This window comes from Pogona vitticeps, chromosome 3 (genome assembly GCF_051106095.1).
Source record: "Pogona vitticeps strain Pit_001003342236 chromosome 3, PviZW2.1, whole genome shotgun sequence".
Lineage (NCBI taxonomy): Eukaryota > Metazoa > Chordata > Lepidosauria > Squamata > Agamidae > Pogona > Pogona vitticeps.
The window spans coordinates 221,735,796-221,751,121 of NC_135785.1; the positions used below are offsets into that span (position 1 = coordinate 221,735,796).

General features: G+C 37.7%; 1 protein-coding gene across 5 annotated transcripts in view; it reads right to left on the bottom strand.

Moving 5' to 3' along the window:
- Positions 1 to 15,326, bottom strand: part of EPHA6 (EPH receptor A6) — a 558,183-nt gene that overhangs the window by 427,224 nt on the left and 115,633 nt on the right. For 4 of the 5 annotated variants that reach the window (XM_078389828.1, XM_078389827.1, XM_020810349.3 and 1 more), the window contains exon 3: positions 9,094 to 9,757. In XM_078389828.1, coding sequence (XP_078245954.1) covers positions 9,094 to 9,757 — 664 coding nt within the window. Of the gene's footprint in view, positions 1 to 9,093; positions 9,758 to 15,326 lie in introns of those variants that run through there. The other variant, XM_078389829.1, reaches the window with a different exon arrangement.

Genomic DNA, 15,326 nt, shown 5'->3' on the forward strand with positions numbered 1-15,326 from the left:
TATGTATATGTATATGTATGTGTGTGTGTGTATGTGTATGTGTATATATATATATATATACACACATATATATATATATGTGTATATATATATATATATATATATACACACACACATACACACACACATACATATACATATATATGTATATATATAATTGTAGCATGCACTGATATATATCAGTGGTTAGTGTGGCTCCCCCAGAACCTGGCAATCCCTGACATGTAACAACAAACTAGAAGTATCATGGCAAGCAAACTACCAAACCAGAAAAGTATTTTGAAACTGACAGCTGAGAATTATTGAAGAAAAATTAGATATGCTGTAATCCAGTGTAAAGAAACTGCTTACATTAAAGCATGTTTAGGCAGCAAAGGAGCACTTTTGTGCAACAGTGAAAAATATTTATACTAACTTGGGACAAAAATTATTCCATGGAGAAAAATGGTTCTGCCAGTACAGAAGTTTATTGACGGGTGTATTAGTTAATACTTAACAGATATTTTAGCAATGTTTATTGAATTGAAAACTACTTTTTAAAAAAGCTTTCAAAACTATCAAAATTCACCACTTCATGACTCTAGTAAACTAGAGTAAATGATAACTTCTCCTTGAGACCGAATATGAGGTCTCATACAAACTTTGTTGTCAGAAGCATATTTCAAAACTCCTTCACCATTGTTTTGTTTTCTAAGGCCATACTGTGCAACAGGAAATTTTCTATTGTTTTTGAAATCGCATTTCTCAGAATACTACTTTAATAGCTGAACATGAACCCCAAAGGCAAATAGGTAATAATTTGTGGTTTAGATAAGAATATGCCAGACACTGATAACTTCCTTCAAGGAAAGTACAGATGATTATCGTATATATATGTATTGGATTTTATGGGGTTTTATAAAGAATTAGATCTGTAGCATCAATAATAAAGGTTGTGATTGTAAGTCTGTGTTATTAGCCAGTTGTCCACTGCACTACTATGCACCAGTAGAACAAACAAACAATAGAGCATTCCCGGTTGCACGCTCAAGCACAAGTCAGACTCAAAGTGAATGTCCTGTTACATAAACAGGACAATCACTTTCACTGTTACATGTTACATAAAATCTTCTCCAACAGGATTTTTGGCATTTGGCCTCTCCATAATCATATGCCATTGAATTTAGGAGCAAATGTTATCTTTTTAAAATAACATAATATTGTTTCCTTAATTTCCAGCAAGGTTTAGACATTGCATTCTTTCTATTTTTAAGATCACGTTTGATTAAGATCCTGTATGTTTTCATGGGAATAATGTAGCATGTAATAGCAGCATATGTGTATCTTATGGCAGAACACAGATGGGAAACTCAGGGAAACTGACAATATTGGGTGCATGTATTCCAACTGGACAACATATCTTTATCTCTAGGTAATGATTTGAAGCCTCTAAGTAAATAACCATAAGTTTTTACTGTACTGACATTTACAAATTTGGTTATGGGTTTCTTTTGTAAAAATCAATAAATGTGCTAATTCCATTTCGTTTAGGACTTGAAAAAATCATCATCTTCATTTACTCATGCATCTTACAAATATTTGGAAAGATGTTATGAGTTGACTTAACAAATTATGCTAAATCTACATACTATTCAGCATGTCTAAGAATGAATGTGCAGCAATAACAGAGTGCTTTTAAAGATCTTCAGAATGAATTTTCCACATCAGTGAGAAGTAGGTTTGCCATTTATTAGAGAATTTTTAGCTGACCATTTACTGTTTGAACAACTATTTGATTAAATGTAAATGGATATGTATTTTACCAACACCTCAATATAGTTATATTGTTAAAGAAATTAAAAATTAATGGAAAGTAAAATTAAATTGCAAGTTAGCACTCACTGCTATAAGGGGAAGCCTTTTTAACTTTCTGGTTTCATTCTCTTTTACAATAACACCTATGAACATAAGCATTTCCCCTGCAAAGAGTACATTGAATCCTCAGTTGTCTGACTAAAATTTGTCAGTACCAATTCAAACTGTCTCCCAAAGCTAGACTTTTCAATGCTTAATCCTCTGCATGCCAAAAATCACTATCTATCTTCATACAAGCAGGGTCTCCTAAGCAAACACAAACCTTCAAGGAAATTCTTAACTTCAAAAGAGAAGACACAAGATTTAGAATTGGGAAGAAGTACCCCCTGAAAGCCTCAAATTATTTATAGCATATTACAGTGGTGCCTCGCTTAACAACGTTAATCTGTTCCAGGAAAAACATTGCTAAGCGATTTCATCGCTAAACGGAATAAAAAAGCCCACAGAAACACATTAAAACGTGTTTAATGCGTTCCTATGGGCTTAGAAACTGACCTTATGCAGAGATCCTCCATAGGGGCGGCCATTTTCAGTGCCTCTAAAATGAGGCAAAACAGTGGGTGGCCATTTTGTTTTTCCAGCGGCCATTTTGGAACCACCGATCAGCTGGCCGAAAATGGGGGCTTTGCGATGATCGCTTTCCCGCGATCATCGCAAAGCGATTTTTCCCCATAGGGGCCATGCTAAGCGATCGCGCTGGTGATGGCCAAAACCCCATTGCTAAGCGATTTCATCACTCAACGGAGTGATCACTAAGCGAGGCACCACTGCAATTGTAATGTCATACTATCATGTTGAATGAAGTTTCATTAATTATGACTTAATTAATGTAGAATTAATGTATCAGAGTAGTGTTTTTGAGGTACAACTTTGATGGAACTAATTTTTAGATTTGCAACCTAAGATCATTTAATTACATTGATACGATTTGTGATTAGGGGATAAAATACAGTCCTAGAAAATCATAATGAATAACTGGGCAAATATTTAAAATTGACTGTGTTAATGTTCACTGTCAATTATGTATATTTTCAAATGGCATTAGGAAATTCCACAAAATAAAAGTAGGTATAAGTTAGCCTCAAGAACTACAAAGTGCAAATGCCTTTGAACATGAACTGAACTCTTCCCATATCACAGTGATTTACTGAGGCAGGCTGTAAAAACATCCATACTCTAAATCCCACATATGACTCTTGCTTGGTAATGCAAAAATTGCCCTATTTTGCTTGAATGTAAGTATATACAATAATCAATGTGTTATTCACCAGAACTTTATTGCTTTTCCATCTTCCACTTGGAAGATGGTAGAATATTGGCTAATGAAAGATTTTGTTCTTAAAATAATTATCACACATACCTAATCTAAAGCACTTAAATTTTACAATAATCTTGCTGGCCTAAGCAATTTGCACACAGTTTTTGAGGACTATGAAATGAAACACATGTCTACAGCTGTAACAGCAAGAATAGGACTCTACTTCATAAACTGTTTCTAAATTCTGAAATAAAGCACCCGTTTATTTTATCAGCAAGTCATAAAACAACCTGTAGCTAGCAGTATCAGTTACTCAGAAGCACTATTTAGAAAAGATTGATAAACCTGCTCTTCAGAATGATAGCACTGCTTTAAAGGTAAAATGGTCTTCTAAAGCAGATCACCTAAGTTGCAACTCCAGTCAATATAGAAATGCAGGTAATATACACAGTGATATAGTGCTGGAGGTAGATGTTGATATAAAGAGAGAAATACAGGATACATTGACTTACATCCAATTGGGTCTAAAAATGATTTTACACTCATAGTCAATCAGTTCTGCATCTGATTGTAAAACCAATTGCACAACATGTCTGGGCATTGGAAGGCCAAATATGCTACCGCTTGTGAAAATGGTAGGTCCGCTGATGAGCTTGCTTCATCAAGACGACCCTCTTTGCTCTACCTCCTGGGATAGTGTGAGAAGAGTCAATCACATTCAGCTATTTGGGAGGGGAGGGGGAAGGAGCAGCTTACTTATAGCTGCTGCTTCCCAACATCAGCCTCTTTTGAAGCTTTCAACCCACCTGCCCACCCTCAGTTCTAGTGTGAGTTTTACTGGTCACATTTGGGGGCCAGGTAGGAATTTTTGACCTGCTTCCTGACTGGCTGGAGGGAGTGGGGTTTTTTCCCACCTATCCCACACTGGTAGAGGGCATCAGGCATGTTAATTACAGGCACCAAGTTTTCATTGGTCACGCTGGTGGAGGGGAGGTTATATCCCATCCAAACTCCCTGCACTGCAAATTGTGTGTGTGTGGGGGGGGGGAAGGATGAGCTGAGGTCACCTGTGGGCCAATGGCCACCTCAAGACAGGGGGTTTGAGGCTTGGGGGTGGTCAGAGCATAGCTGCCTGGTGCCATGCTGTCTTCAGGACCATGTGACCTCAGGGCATGGGACTCATCTGTTTTCATGAAGAAAGGGTCTGGTGAGATATCCATTACAAACCCAATTCTGTACTTTGGCAGGGCCCTCTTTTGGTTGGACTCTGAAGTTAATAACTTGGCTAATGTTAAGTGTGGGCCTAGTTTTCCGATCATCTGCGTCTTGCCTCATTATTCTGAGATGGGAGGCCAATGCAAAACAACAAAATTGTACTAGTGTGGTGTTTCTCCTCTAATGAAGCCTCACAACACATATTCTCAATTTTGATGAAATTTATGCCAGTTACATTACTTGAGAGGGAAAAGCAATGTTAAGTTCATAGTCCCATTCCACATATCCCCATTGCCTTTCTATATATATTTAAATCTTTTGGGATTTTTTTTGCTCCTTCATCAGTTCTACAAAGTTTTCCTAGATGGCTAGATGTAGCCAGATTTTGCAATATCTATGCCTGATGAAAACTTCTTTCTAACTTTCTTTATAACATTATACAGTTTAGTGTTCCAAAAGGGTATTTGTTTCAATCCATACCTTCAGCACCACACTGGGAGTGAACTACAGGAACAGGGACATGAAGTTGATGATGCAGCCAGCAGGTTCAAGCCAATCATAGTAGAGCAGTTTCTTCTAATACCTCTCAATACTATATAATGTTCAAGGTCAAATGTGAAGAGAGGCCTGTGTGGCAGCATCACATCAAGAACAGGCTCCCTATTCTGGATAGGAAATTATATATTTTCTTTTATCCAGCGTATCTACACATGCATCTTTTCTGATAATGCAGTCTTAATAGTTCTTAATTCTTCATCTACAAATTCATTAGTATAGATGTTTATGATGAAAACCTAGGAGCTAAAGTTGCTGCCAACGTACTCCAAACTTTGAGAACAGATTTAGCTGAATATCTTTAAATTATAAATATATGATTTTAGTTTATGGCACAATAATCTCCAAATACATTTTTCACAAATATTTAATAGAAAAGTATTTAATACTTTCTGAGATAAAATACATCAAATCATATCCCAATTATAGGTGGAAATAGAAAGATATATTACAACTTAATCTTGAAAGCAGTCAATCAGAGTGGGATTGGCTGTTTAATAAAGTTCCTCTAATTCTGATTCATTCAAATCTTGAAGAAAACTTTTTCAAAATGATATAGCAGTGATACTATAACCTATATAGAATATCTTTCAAAAGAATATGTCTCATTGGAGACGTGGTAATTCAAAAGCAAATTCCCTTCATCTTTTCAGTTTGTTAGAAAAATTCAAAAAAACAAACAAACTGGAGGCTGTATTTGATTTGATTCAAAAGAGCATTGAATATAACATAACAAATACCTTTTAAAACTTCTGGATTCACAAGGAACAAATTTAGAAGTATTTCTAACTCTTTTGACAACAACAAGAAGCTGTATAGCTAAATTATAGAAGACAAAGGAAATACATTTGCTTAATGACTATTGAGGGAAAGTATGACAGGTGGTTGAGTGAATTAAAGCAGCATATAAGAGAAGAAAACAATACATGAACAGGAGAATAGGGATATAGCTTTATTTTTTAATAAATGGAGCGATCAGATTATTGATATAATTTATCCTTACAATTTATTCACTGAATTATAATAAAAGTATTCTTGCTTCATCCATTATAATAGCATAGGTAGAAATTTTTATTAAAAGAGGTATGCTTTGCCAAAATAATTTAATATGGTGGATGGGGCTGTAGTGAATAATATAGAATAACAGTATAAAATTAAAATGACAATGAGACTGTGTTATCATACATATAATGATAATGAAGAATTCTCTGAGAAAAAAAAATAAAAAAGGCTCACCCTGCAATTGATACATCAGCTCAAATGAACATCGGCTCTCCTAATCCAGAAGTAAAAGATGGTTCCCAGCAACAGAGCAAGGGGAGGAGGCTATATCTTGCTCTACTGTTGCTTAGTATTTATTTATTTATTTAATTTATTTATTAGATTTATATACCACCCATCTAGAACATGTATACTCCAGATGGTTTACATGTAACATAAAAATAAAAAAGTAAAGGTTTCCCCTTGACTAATTTCCAGTCATTTTACTAAGGTAAAATCCAGTATCTGATCCTATGCTCTTTTGTGCATATTTTAGACCTTTCCAGATTGGATTTGTAGACTTCAGTGCAGCACAGCAACTGATTGCTTATACAACCATGGCAACTGAGCCAGAAGATTCAAGCTGTTCACTTTTTAAGAGTTTGTGGACAGAAGGGCTCTGCAGCTTCTCTCAGGATCATTTATACATGCATAAACAACAAGGTTGTATGTGGAATTTAAAAATCAGAGTGAGAGGAGGCTGCCTCTGCCCCCTCTGTAGGTCATCTGCTCTCACCCTGCACCTCCTTGACTGCCCATTGGAATTGCCTTCTGTCAGGCCTTGGGCTGGCATTAAAACCAGTCAGCCAGGTCAGGGCTGGGAGGGGAAGCTAATGGATGAGAATGACTTGGGTAGCAGGGTGGGGCCAGAATCCTGCTCCCAGATAGGTTGAATCAAATGGAAGCAGAGCTGTGTGTGCGTGTGGAAGGAATGTGGGAAGTCAGAGGAGGAGGCCACTAGGTAGATGTCATCAAAGAGTAGGAGGAGGTTCTGCTGGGGGAGGGGGACTCTGACTGTGCCCTTGTAGACGATCCCTTGGACTGGACATTGGTAGTTTTGCAACTCCCACATGGCTATGGGTGAGGCAGAGGATTTGAGCTCATGCCCAGTAACCAGTGGCATGGGGCCATTCAACCGACCAGCCAACCCCGATGCAGAAGTGACACTAGAAATGCAAATATCGAAAGGCAAGACAGCTGGATCTCGAAAGGCAAGACAGCTGGAGTTTAAGGGACCTGTAGCACAATGGCCACTCACTAGGACAAACTCTCCTTGAAAGAGGCAACTTGTACGGCTTGGACTAAAGGAGTGTTGGTCTGTGTCAGCCCCGGCAGAGTTAAACAGGGGCTGTCAGAGGGATGGCAAGACCCCTGGGTTAATGAAAGGAACTGAGCTCTGGAATGGAGCCCGGGAGGATGAAGTGAACCTTAACTTGCAGATTGTCAATAAAATCACTTTGCATTTTGATCCTTAGTTTAAGAGTGAGATTACCTGGTTGCCGGTTGGAGCCCGATGGGAATTTTTGGCCTGCATCCTAGTTGGCTTTTGGCTGCAGGTATGTTTTTACCCATTCCATTCTTAATCATAGGTTGTGGTTTATCAGTGGTTCATATTGGTTAAAGTCATCATCAGTCACAGCTTCGGGTAGTGTGATGGAAAAGTGGGGTGAGTTTATGATTGACACATGGTGCCCAAAATTAGGTCATCTCTCTGTCAGGTCAAGACAAGTGGCTAGCAGATGAGAGGTGGTTTTACAAATGATGACCTCCAGGCAAGCCCGCTTAGGGTCATGAGGCTTGGCAGGATGAACTGGTTGGGGGGAGACACAATTTCACAGAGCACCTGAAGGTGTGCTGTACAGCGAACAGCATGATTCAGAATTAGGAACTCACCCTGCTCTAGCAAGCATCTAGATATATATGGTTATCCTGACAGTAAAGAACATCACACTGCAGCAGGTCCCCTTGTATTTTGGGGGATATAGCTCTAAATAGTTAATAAGGTTGTGGCCCAAGTTTATAACTTAACAACCTGTATGTTGCATCGTTATTCTGGGCTGGGAGGGCAAAAGTATATGAATGTGTATAACCAGTTATACCTAAAACAAGTCAAACAGGGAAAATAATAAAACAAGTTACCTAATACATGAACTGTTTAAACACTAAATACCTGCTCATTCAGCAATTAAATAAAAACGTTTGAATAAACATGCTTTTACGCACTCCCACAGTTCATTATGCTTCTGCCTAGTCACTGCTTGTTCAGCAGCATATCTTTTCTCTTTACTTAAAATACACAGTCATAAAACACATGAAAGCAAGAGGAGGGAGGACCAAAAGAGAAATAAAGTAATATATAAAATTAGATTGTAAGATACAATATTTAAAGAAAATTCTACCTAGAAATGCTGAATATATTTTGTGCATAATTAATAGATCAATTTTATTGACAGAATTTTGAAATTCTTATCGAAAGAAGGTAATATTGTAGTCATATCCTGCATTTGCAGCTTCAAGTACTAACAATTAGGGCTTGATCATAAAGTACTATGAGTACTTTATGATAAAAGTACTCGTAACAATTAGGGCTTCACAGTCTTACTGGGCTATGTGAGCTACTGTTCTGTGGAACAACTCAGTCTGTGCTGGTAGGAGAGTTTACTTGTATTTTTTCAGGAAAGTTTGTTCCATTTGACGTCCACATCTATTGATTTCAAAAACTCCTAATACAGTATTTTTTGCATATAGCCCCATATATAATGTCAGAGAACAAAGGGCCCACTTCTTTGCAGTATTTGAAAACTTGTTTCTTTAAAAGGAAGGAATTTGGCAAAAATAGATGGAAATCGCAAGGTCCACTAAAGTGCACTATTTTAACCTTTACAGTAACAGTAGTTTTGATCACATACCCACAATCATTAATTATATCAGGAATGCCTTAACAATATATAAATCTCCATTCTTTTCTGAATATGCTTCACAATGAATATTTGTGTTTGTGTGATCAGAAGCATAACTAGTATCAAAGAAACCACACGGCAACATGACATATGGCATTAAATTTCTTCTAGCAAATATCCTGGTGTATTCACTGATTGCTTTTTGACCAGCCCATGCGGTAAAACCAAACAAAAGATGTCTTGAAGTACATGCAAGAACAAATGTCTTACCATGGCAGGAGCCATCCACTTCTTCGTACCCAACACTGCAGATGCATCTTCCTAGAGGAACAAGCCAATCTCCATCTGCTCCACAATATAATTTTGGAGTATCCCTCTCTTCAGCACTCTTCACACAGGAACCTCGTACTTCCACTAAGGAGGAAGAATCAACCCTTGGAATAGTGTCAGGAAACATAGCCAAGTTCCGAACGGTGAAAGGACACTTTTTGTAGTAAACACGGACAGAGACCAAAGCAATGCATGCTCCAATGTCTTGAAAAGCAAGGAAAAATCCTTTCCTGTTTATCGGTCCCACCTCACGTACTTCTGTGTTCAGTTTAAGGATGCGATCACCCAAATCCATCTGAGTAAAACTTTCATCAGCAGCAATAGTATCAATTTTATTGTACTGGTTTGGCTTGAATTTAATTCCATGAGATTCATCTGATTCCAGGTAGTAGAGGTTAAATGTTTCTTTGCATGTCCCCAGTACCCACGGAATGCTGTTGCAGTCCCTCAGTGTAAACTTCATTTCCACATAAATTTTCTGGGCTGCATCACGGGATATCCAATTTGTACGAAGCCAGTTGTTTTGGTTGGGTTCCATAACATTACATACCTGGTAAGTGTGGATGGGACGATTGTATTCATCCATTTCTGTTATGGCATCCCACTAGGGAAAAAATACATTTCATGAAGGAATATATCTTGATATACGTAGTTATAGATTATACATACACATTATGTCTTTGTATAGTTATAGATTATACATACAGATTATAATTAAACTAATTTGAGCTTGAAACTTTTGTCAGTGCAGGAAACTGATCTGAAATCCTAGCCACAGAAATAAAGCAATGGGATGCTCTGTCATTCTACTGACTATTGTTTTATTTCAAGAATGTGTTTCCTTAGGATGACAGCAAGCCTGAACCAATCATATGTATCAAAATTTACATTTTATGTATTAAAACATCAATACCTTACTATGTATCAAAAGTTCTCAAGGCATTTGTTTGTTTGTGTTTAATAAAACAAATTAAAAGAATAAGGAATTTTAAATGGTTTAAATTATCTAAAACAATTTAAAATAGTGTACATAGTATCAGAACTCCATGAACAATTCAAATCATGATCCCTAGTCTTCAAAAGTTCTGATACACAATGAGTAATGTGGTACACTTTCAAGGATGGGGTAACTCATCCATGTGGATCTGAGGTAATATAGTAATCGCATATGAACTATACAACCATAGTTTCACATGGGCAAGCATCTGCCTGAAATGATCTACATGCAAATATTGAAGAATTTACAACAGCGGTGTTTTATGTCTTCCTTGTGTCACATTAATGTCCATTAGCATGCTTTTATGTCATGACAATTTGAGCAAATGGCTGTACAGGTGAAATGGAGATGGTATAACTGTCAAATCAAGCGGCAATCATGATGGAAACAACAACAACAAAAGACCCACTTAACTTCTACAAGCAGTCAAATTCAGACTGGCCTGCTACTTGGAAGGCCTGCACTTTTTCCAAATTGTGCTGAGTTGCATAGCTGGAAGTAAATAGGAGAGGGGGTAGTACTATCCCATTATCTCTTGAAAGGAGCAATGCCATTCATATCAGACAAATTTAGCCCAGCTACCAGATAGTTCTTATTGCTTAGAAGTAAACATTACTTTTGCCACATGTCAACCTATGGGAATGGAGCAAACCACTGATAATGACAACAGATGCCATACTGGACAACACCAGCAACCATTATGTTAGACTGCACCGGGAAGCCATTGAAATCCATAAACATCAACAGAATTTCAACAAAAAGGAAGAAGGCCTAAACCTAAACATGGCCTGGCTCCCAATATTGAAAAATATAGCCTGTAAAAGGTCAATGAACTCTACCCAGCCAGAAGGACAAGGGATCATTGCACAAAAAAGACCAGCTAACGACACCCATCAATCACAGTAACAGATAATCTCTCCCTCCTTACCACAACAAAAACACGCTGAAACTGAGGCTGTCATACTTTGGGCACATCATGAGAAGGCAGGATTCTCCGGAAAAGAGATGCTTGAAAAGATTGAAGGCAGCAGGAAAATAGCAAGACCAAATAAGAGATGGGTCTACTCCCTAAAGGAGTTTAAAAAAGCTGAGCAGGGACTTGTGGACAGGACATATTGGGTATTCCTCTTTCATAGAGTCAGCAGAACTTGATGGCATATAACAGCAACAAAATCAATAATAAAGTTCACCTGCTGAACATGTAGTTGGATGCTAAATCTGTAAGAACTACTGTACAATATGTTAAGCTTCTGATTTGAACCTTATGCCAATACACTGTATTAAGAGCTCTGCCTCTCTGCATTGAATATTTCCTTTTCACAGATCCTCCACTGAAAGAATAGAGCAGTATGTAATATTATTTAACATGTACAATCATCTGGAGCAAACAGTAACCATATTATACTATGTATATTTTTTCATTCTGTTGCATGGGAAGCCTCCTAAAGGCAGTGTCAGAACTATTATTTAAACATGATATGAAGCTTCTGCTAAAACATCAGAACTGACATTAATCAGCCTGCATGGGAAACCTTTTATGAAAACTTGGGTATAGTCAGCACTATTTTCTCCTTCACTTAAATAGAGCATGAAATTTTCATGAATATAAGAGTATTGGTGGAGAGATTGAGAGAGGATCACAAGGAGAAACACTTTGAATGAAAAATTTGATGTATTAACATTTCTTTTATGTTTATAATAACTGTGTTTTCCTGGGCTTGAATGGAAATGCATCACAAAGATCTTCCTGACTTTATGAGCAGTTCAGCAGTTGATTAAAGTATTTGTGCAACCTGTTTTCTCGAAGATATATTTAAAGAAGGAACTGATTTACCTTAATTGTTGAAATTTTCTACCGTTCTGTCTGTTTCACATTCTGAGCATGGAGTGACTCAACAGTGGCCAAAATCCTGTTGCTTAGAACAGTAAACAGCACTAGAGTCAGCCCATTTAATCCATGGTGATTTGGTGGTTTAATTTTTCTATATATTCCACTGATTAAAATGGGCCTGATGTAACTGCCATGTACTTTAGCATAGTAGGTCACAGCTAGAGTATGCTAATTTGAATCAGTGAAATTTATAGAGAAGTTGACTCCACACTAGGAATCACACAGTGACATTAGTGCTGTACATTGAATAACTGTGCCCACAAATTTCCATTTCAACCTGTCTCCTAAGTGGATGACTGCTTATATGAAAGGTGACTGTATTCTAAGACCATAACAATATCCAAAGTGGACATCTTTGCTTTTTTAGTAGCCACAGAGTTCAATAATTACATAACTACATAAATTATGACAAATCTGTATCTGAGATTAATCACATGAAACAACTTGGATGAGTACTTGTCTGGCTGATTTTGTAGTGATACTGATTGTCATGAAGAATCCCAACTACAGTACCATAAATAGGCATATTGCATGAAAAGAAAATAATTCTGATTATTTATGTCTATCTCTATAGATTTATTATAATCAATAGGAATATAGTGTATTTACCACAACACTCTCCATGCCTCACTTGCTTCATACAGATGAATTGCATAAAACTGAATCCTTTTCCGGTATTTTGCATTTTTCAGTTTTAAAGCTTTAGAAGAAAAGTTTACATTAATGCCAGAGATATTCTCTAGTAATGGCATTTTATTGCCATACTGCCAAATGTGCTTGAATAAGCATTTTTATACTCACAACACTTTTTGAATAGCTAGTGTTTCTTTTTTAATTTCTACAGATATTTTGCCTGTGTGATAAAATAATCTATAACGTAATTCCTGCATCTTCTTGTTAAAGATCTATGACTCAGACTGAAATTGAGTACTAATGAAATGTTCTGTTTTGTATAATATACCAGGGGAAGACACTGGATCTGAAACCAACAGAATCCCACAGACATAAAACCTTTAACTCTTACTCCCCATGTCAGGGTTATTATAGTCACAGCTTCTGATATTATCTATAATTCAGAGCTATTAACATTTACCTTTAAGAATAAACATGCTCAAGGGAACTCAGTATTAATATTTTTGTCTTTCCTAAATGATACGTGCATTTTTCAGTCTTAAATCATAGAGATCCCAATGCCCCAAATAATTTGAACAGATATACAATATTTGGCCATCAGGATATAATCAAGACTGGCTTCAGGTTATGACATGACTGGATTAGCTCATTTAATATGGCAAGAGAGCAGGTGGGCATTTTATTATCTCCACCACTGACACAGCTTGAAGTGGAAAAAGTTATTCATGCATGTAATAATTTATGTCTCCTTGATGTAAGCAGCCTAATTTTGCATTAGACTACGACTTCTTGTCTTGGGGGAGGAACTTCCAACCAGGGCCTGCTGAGAGGGACCTCTCTTGGCTGTGGTGGCTGTCAATCAAAGTCAAATGCAGACTTGTTTCATGTAATTCATCTCAGATGCAGACTTGACATGAGTAGTAGGATCATGTAGCTCCTATTAAAAATGATTTATGGCCTAAACAGGAGACCCTGCTCAGAAGTCCCACTCCTATAGTGAAATGTGTGAGGTGGAGTGCTGTGCTCTAAGAGATTGTGAGGTCACCATGGACCTATTGGCAGAGGTTTTAGTTCCTTGTAGCCATGCAACAGCCCCCGGATTGGCACCTCAGAGTTATGGATGTGCTCACACCCAATAGGATAGATAGATAAAACTTTATTACGGTCAAAAGACCAGCCACAACACCCAATAGGAAATGAATTGATAGCCTCATTCTGTAAATAGGTGGTCATTTTCCTTGTCTGGGTATGTACAGAGGAGAGTGGGAGAGCTTAGAGTTTTGCAGGTCCAGGCAAATTCTGATGAGAGAAGACAGAGACCCAAAGCACTCTGCAGACAACTCAGCCTTCCTCAACATAAACCGAAAAGGTAAAAAGGCCCCAGCTAAAACCTAGAAGGTGTTTGTATATCAAATAAACCATGGTCCTGAGAGTATTTCCAAGTCCCTTACACCTTCCAGTATCCAGCCTAGAATGTAGATGCTGTTTGCAGCTCCCAAAGCTGTAAGAAAAAAAGTGTTTTTCTGCAGACAGCTTGCCTATACTTACAGCACAGCAAGCTTTGGACCCTGAAATCACACCCAAGGTAGAGTGGAGTGTGGACTGCACTTCATGATGGTCTGATATATGGTGTGATCATGGCCATGACACAAAACCATTCCTGTTGGTCTGCACACCTATGAATGGACCTGTAACTCTAAAGGACTGCTCAACCTTTTCTTTGTTGCTGCCATGAAGTTTGGACTCAATACTCCAAGCCACTACTCACCACATGCTATTGTTCAATCAGAAACAGACACAGGTCTGCATTTATTTCCAGCACCTGGTTCCTACCACAGTGGTGGGGAATGCAACTCTTGAACTGCAACTCCTGTCAGCCATTGCTAGCATAGCCAATGATGAGGGCGGGTAGAAGCTGATAGATCTTGTAGTCCAATGATATCTAAAGGGCTGATAATGTTTATAAGAAACAGCAGTTGCCTCCCTTTTCTCCCCAATGCAGAGTGACAACCACTGTGTGAGTGCGTAATTACTAGGCATCCAGTTAGAGTAAGGAATCAAATGGGCTAAATAGTGAGTTGTTTGCCTACAGCTACCTAGGGAGTTCTCAGCATATTTAAGATTCAAACTGGAACTTCCTGATTCCTAAATTACTGCACTACACCAATCCTCACTGAAGCCCAATGACAGAATATAAAAAGAGTTCTACATCTGTCATGTTCTCTAATAGCAATGGCATTGTCATGTGCTATGTCAAAGAGTAGAAGAAGAGATTTGAGAAAGCTTTCACTGTCAGCTGGGAAGTTCTTCCTTGTTTTAAGTTTCCGGGCATTTTCGTATTGCACAATTAATTTATTGATTTTTGATTTGGAACACTGATAGGTGTCACAGGAATGCCAAAATGCTCCCAAAACTGTCCTGCCTTAGGATAACAAATTTTATAATATCATCCCTTTTATCTTTCTGCATGGGCCCGCGATTGAGAAAAACAAAGTAGTGAAGCACATCCCCATTGGTGGCCAGTTGAGATCCTTTTTGGGTGGTCAAATCTTGCAGTAAATCACCTATGAGCCACGCTTAAGACACTTCTTTATCACCTTTACTAAGTACCAGGTGGTTTGGTGTGGATGAAATTGGAAGAACTACTTCTTC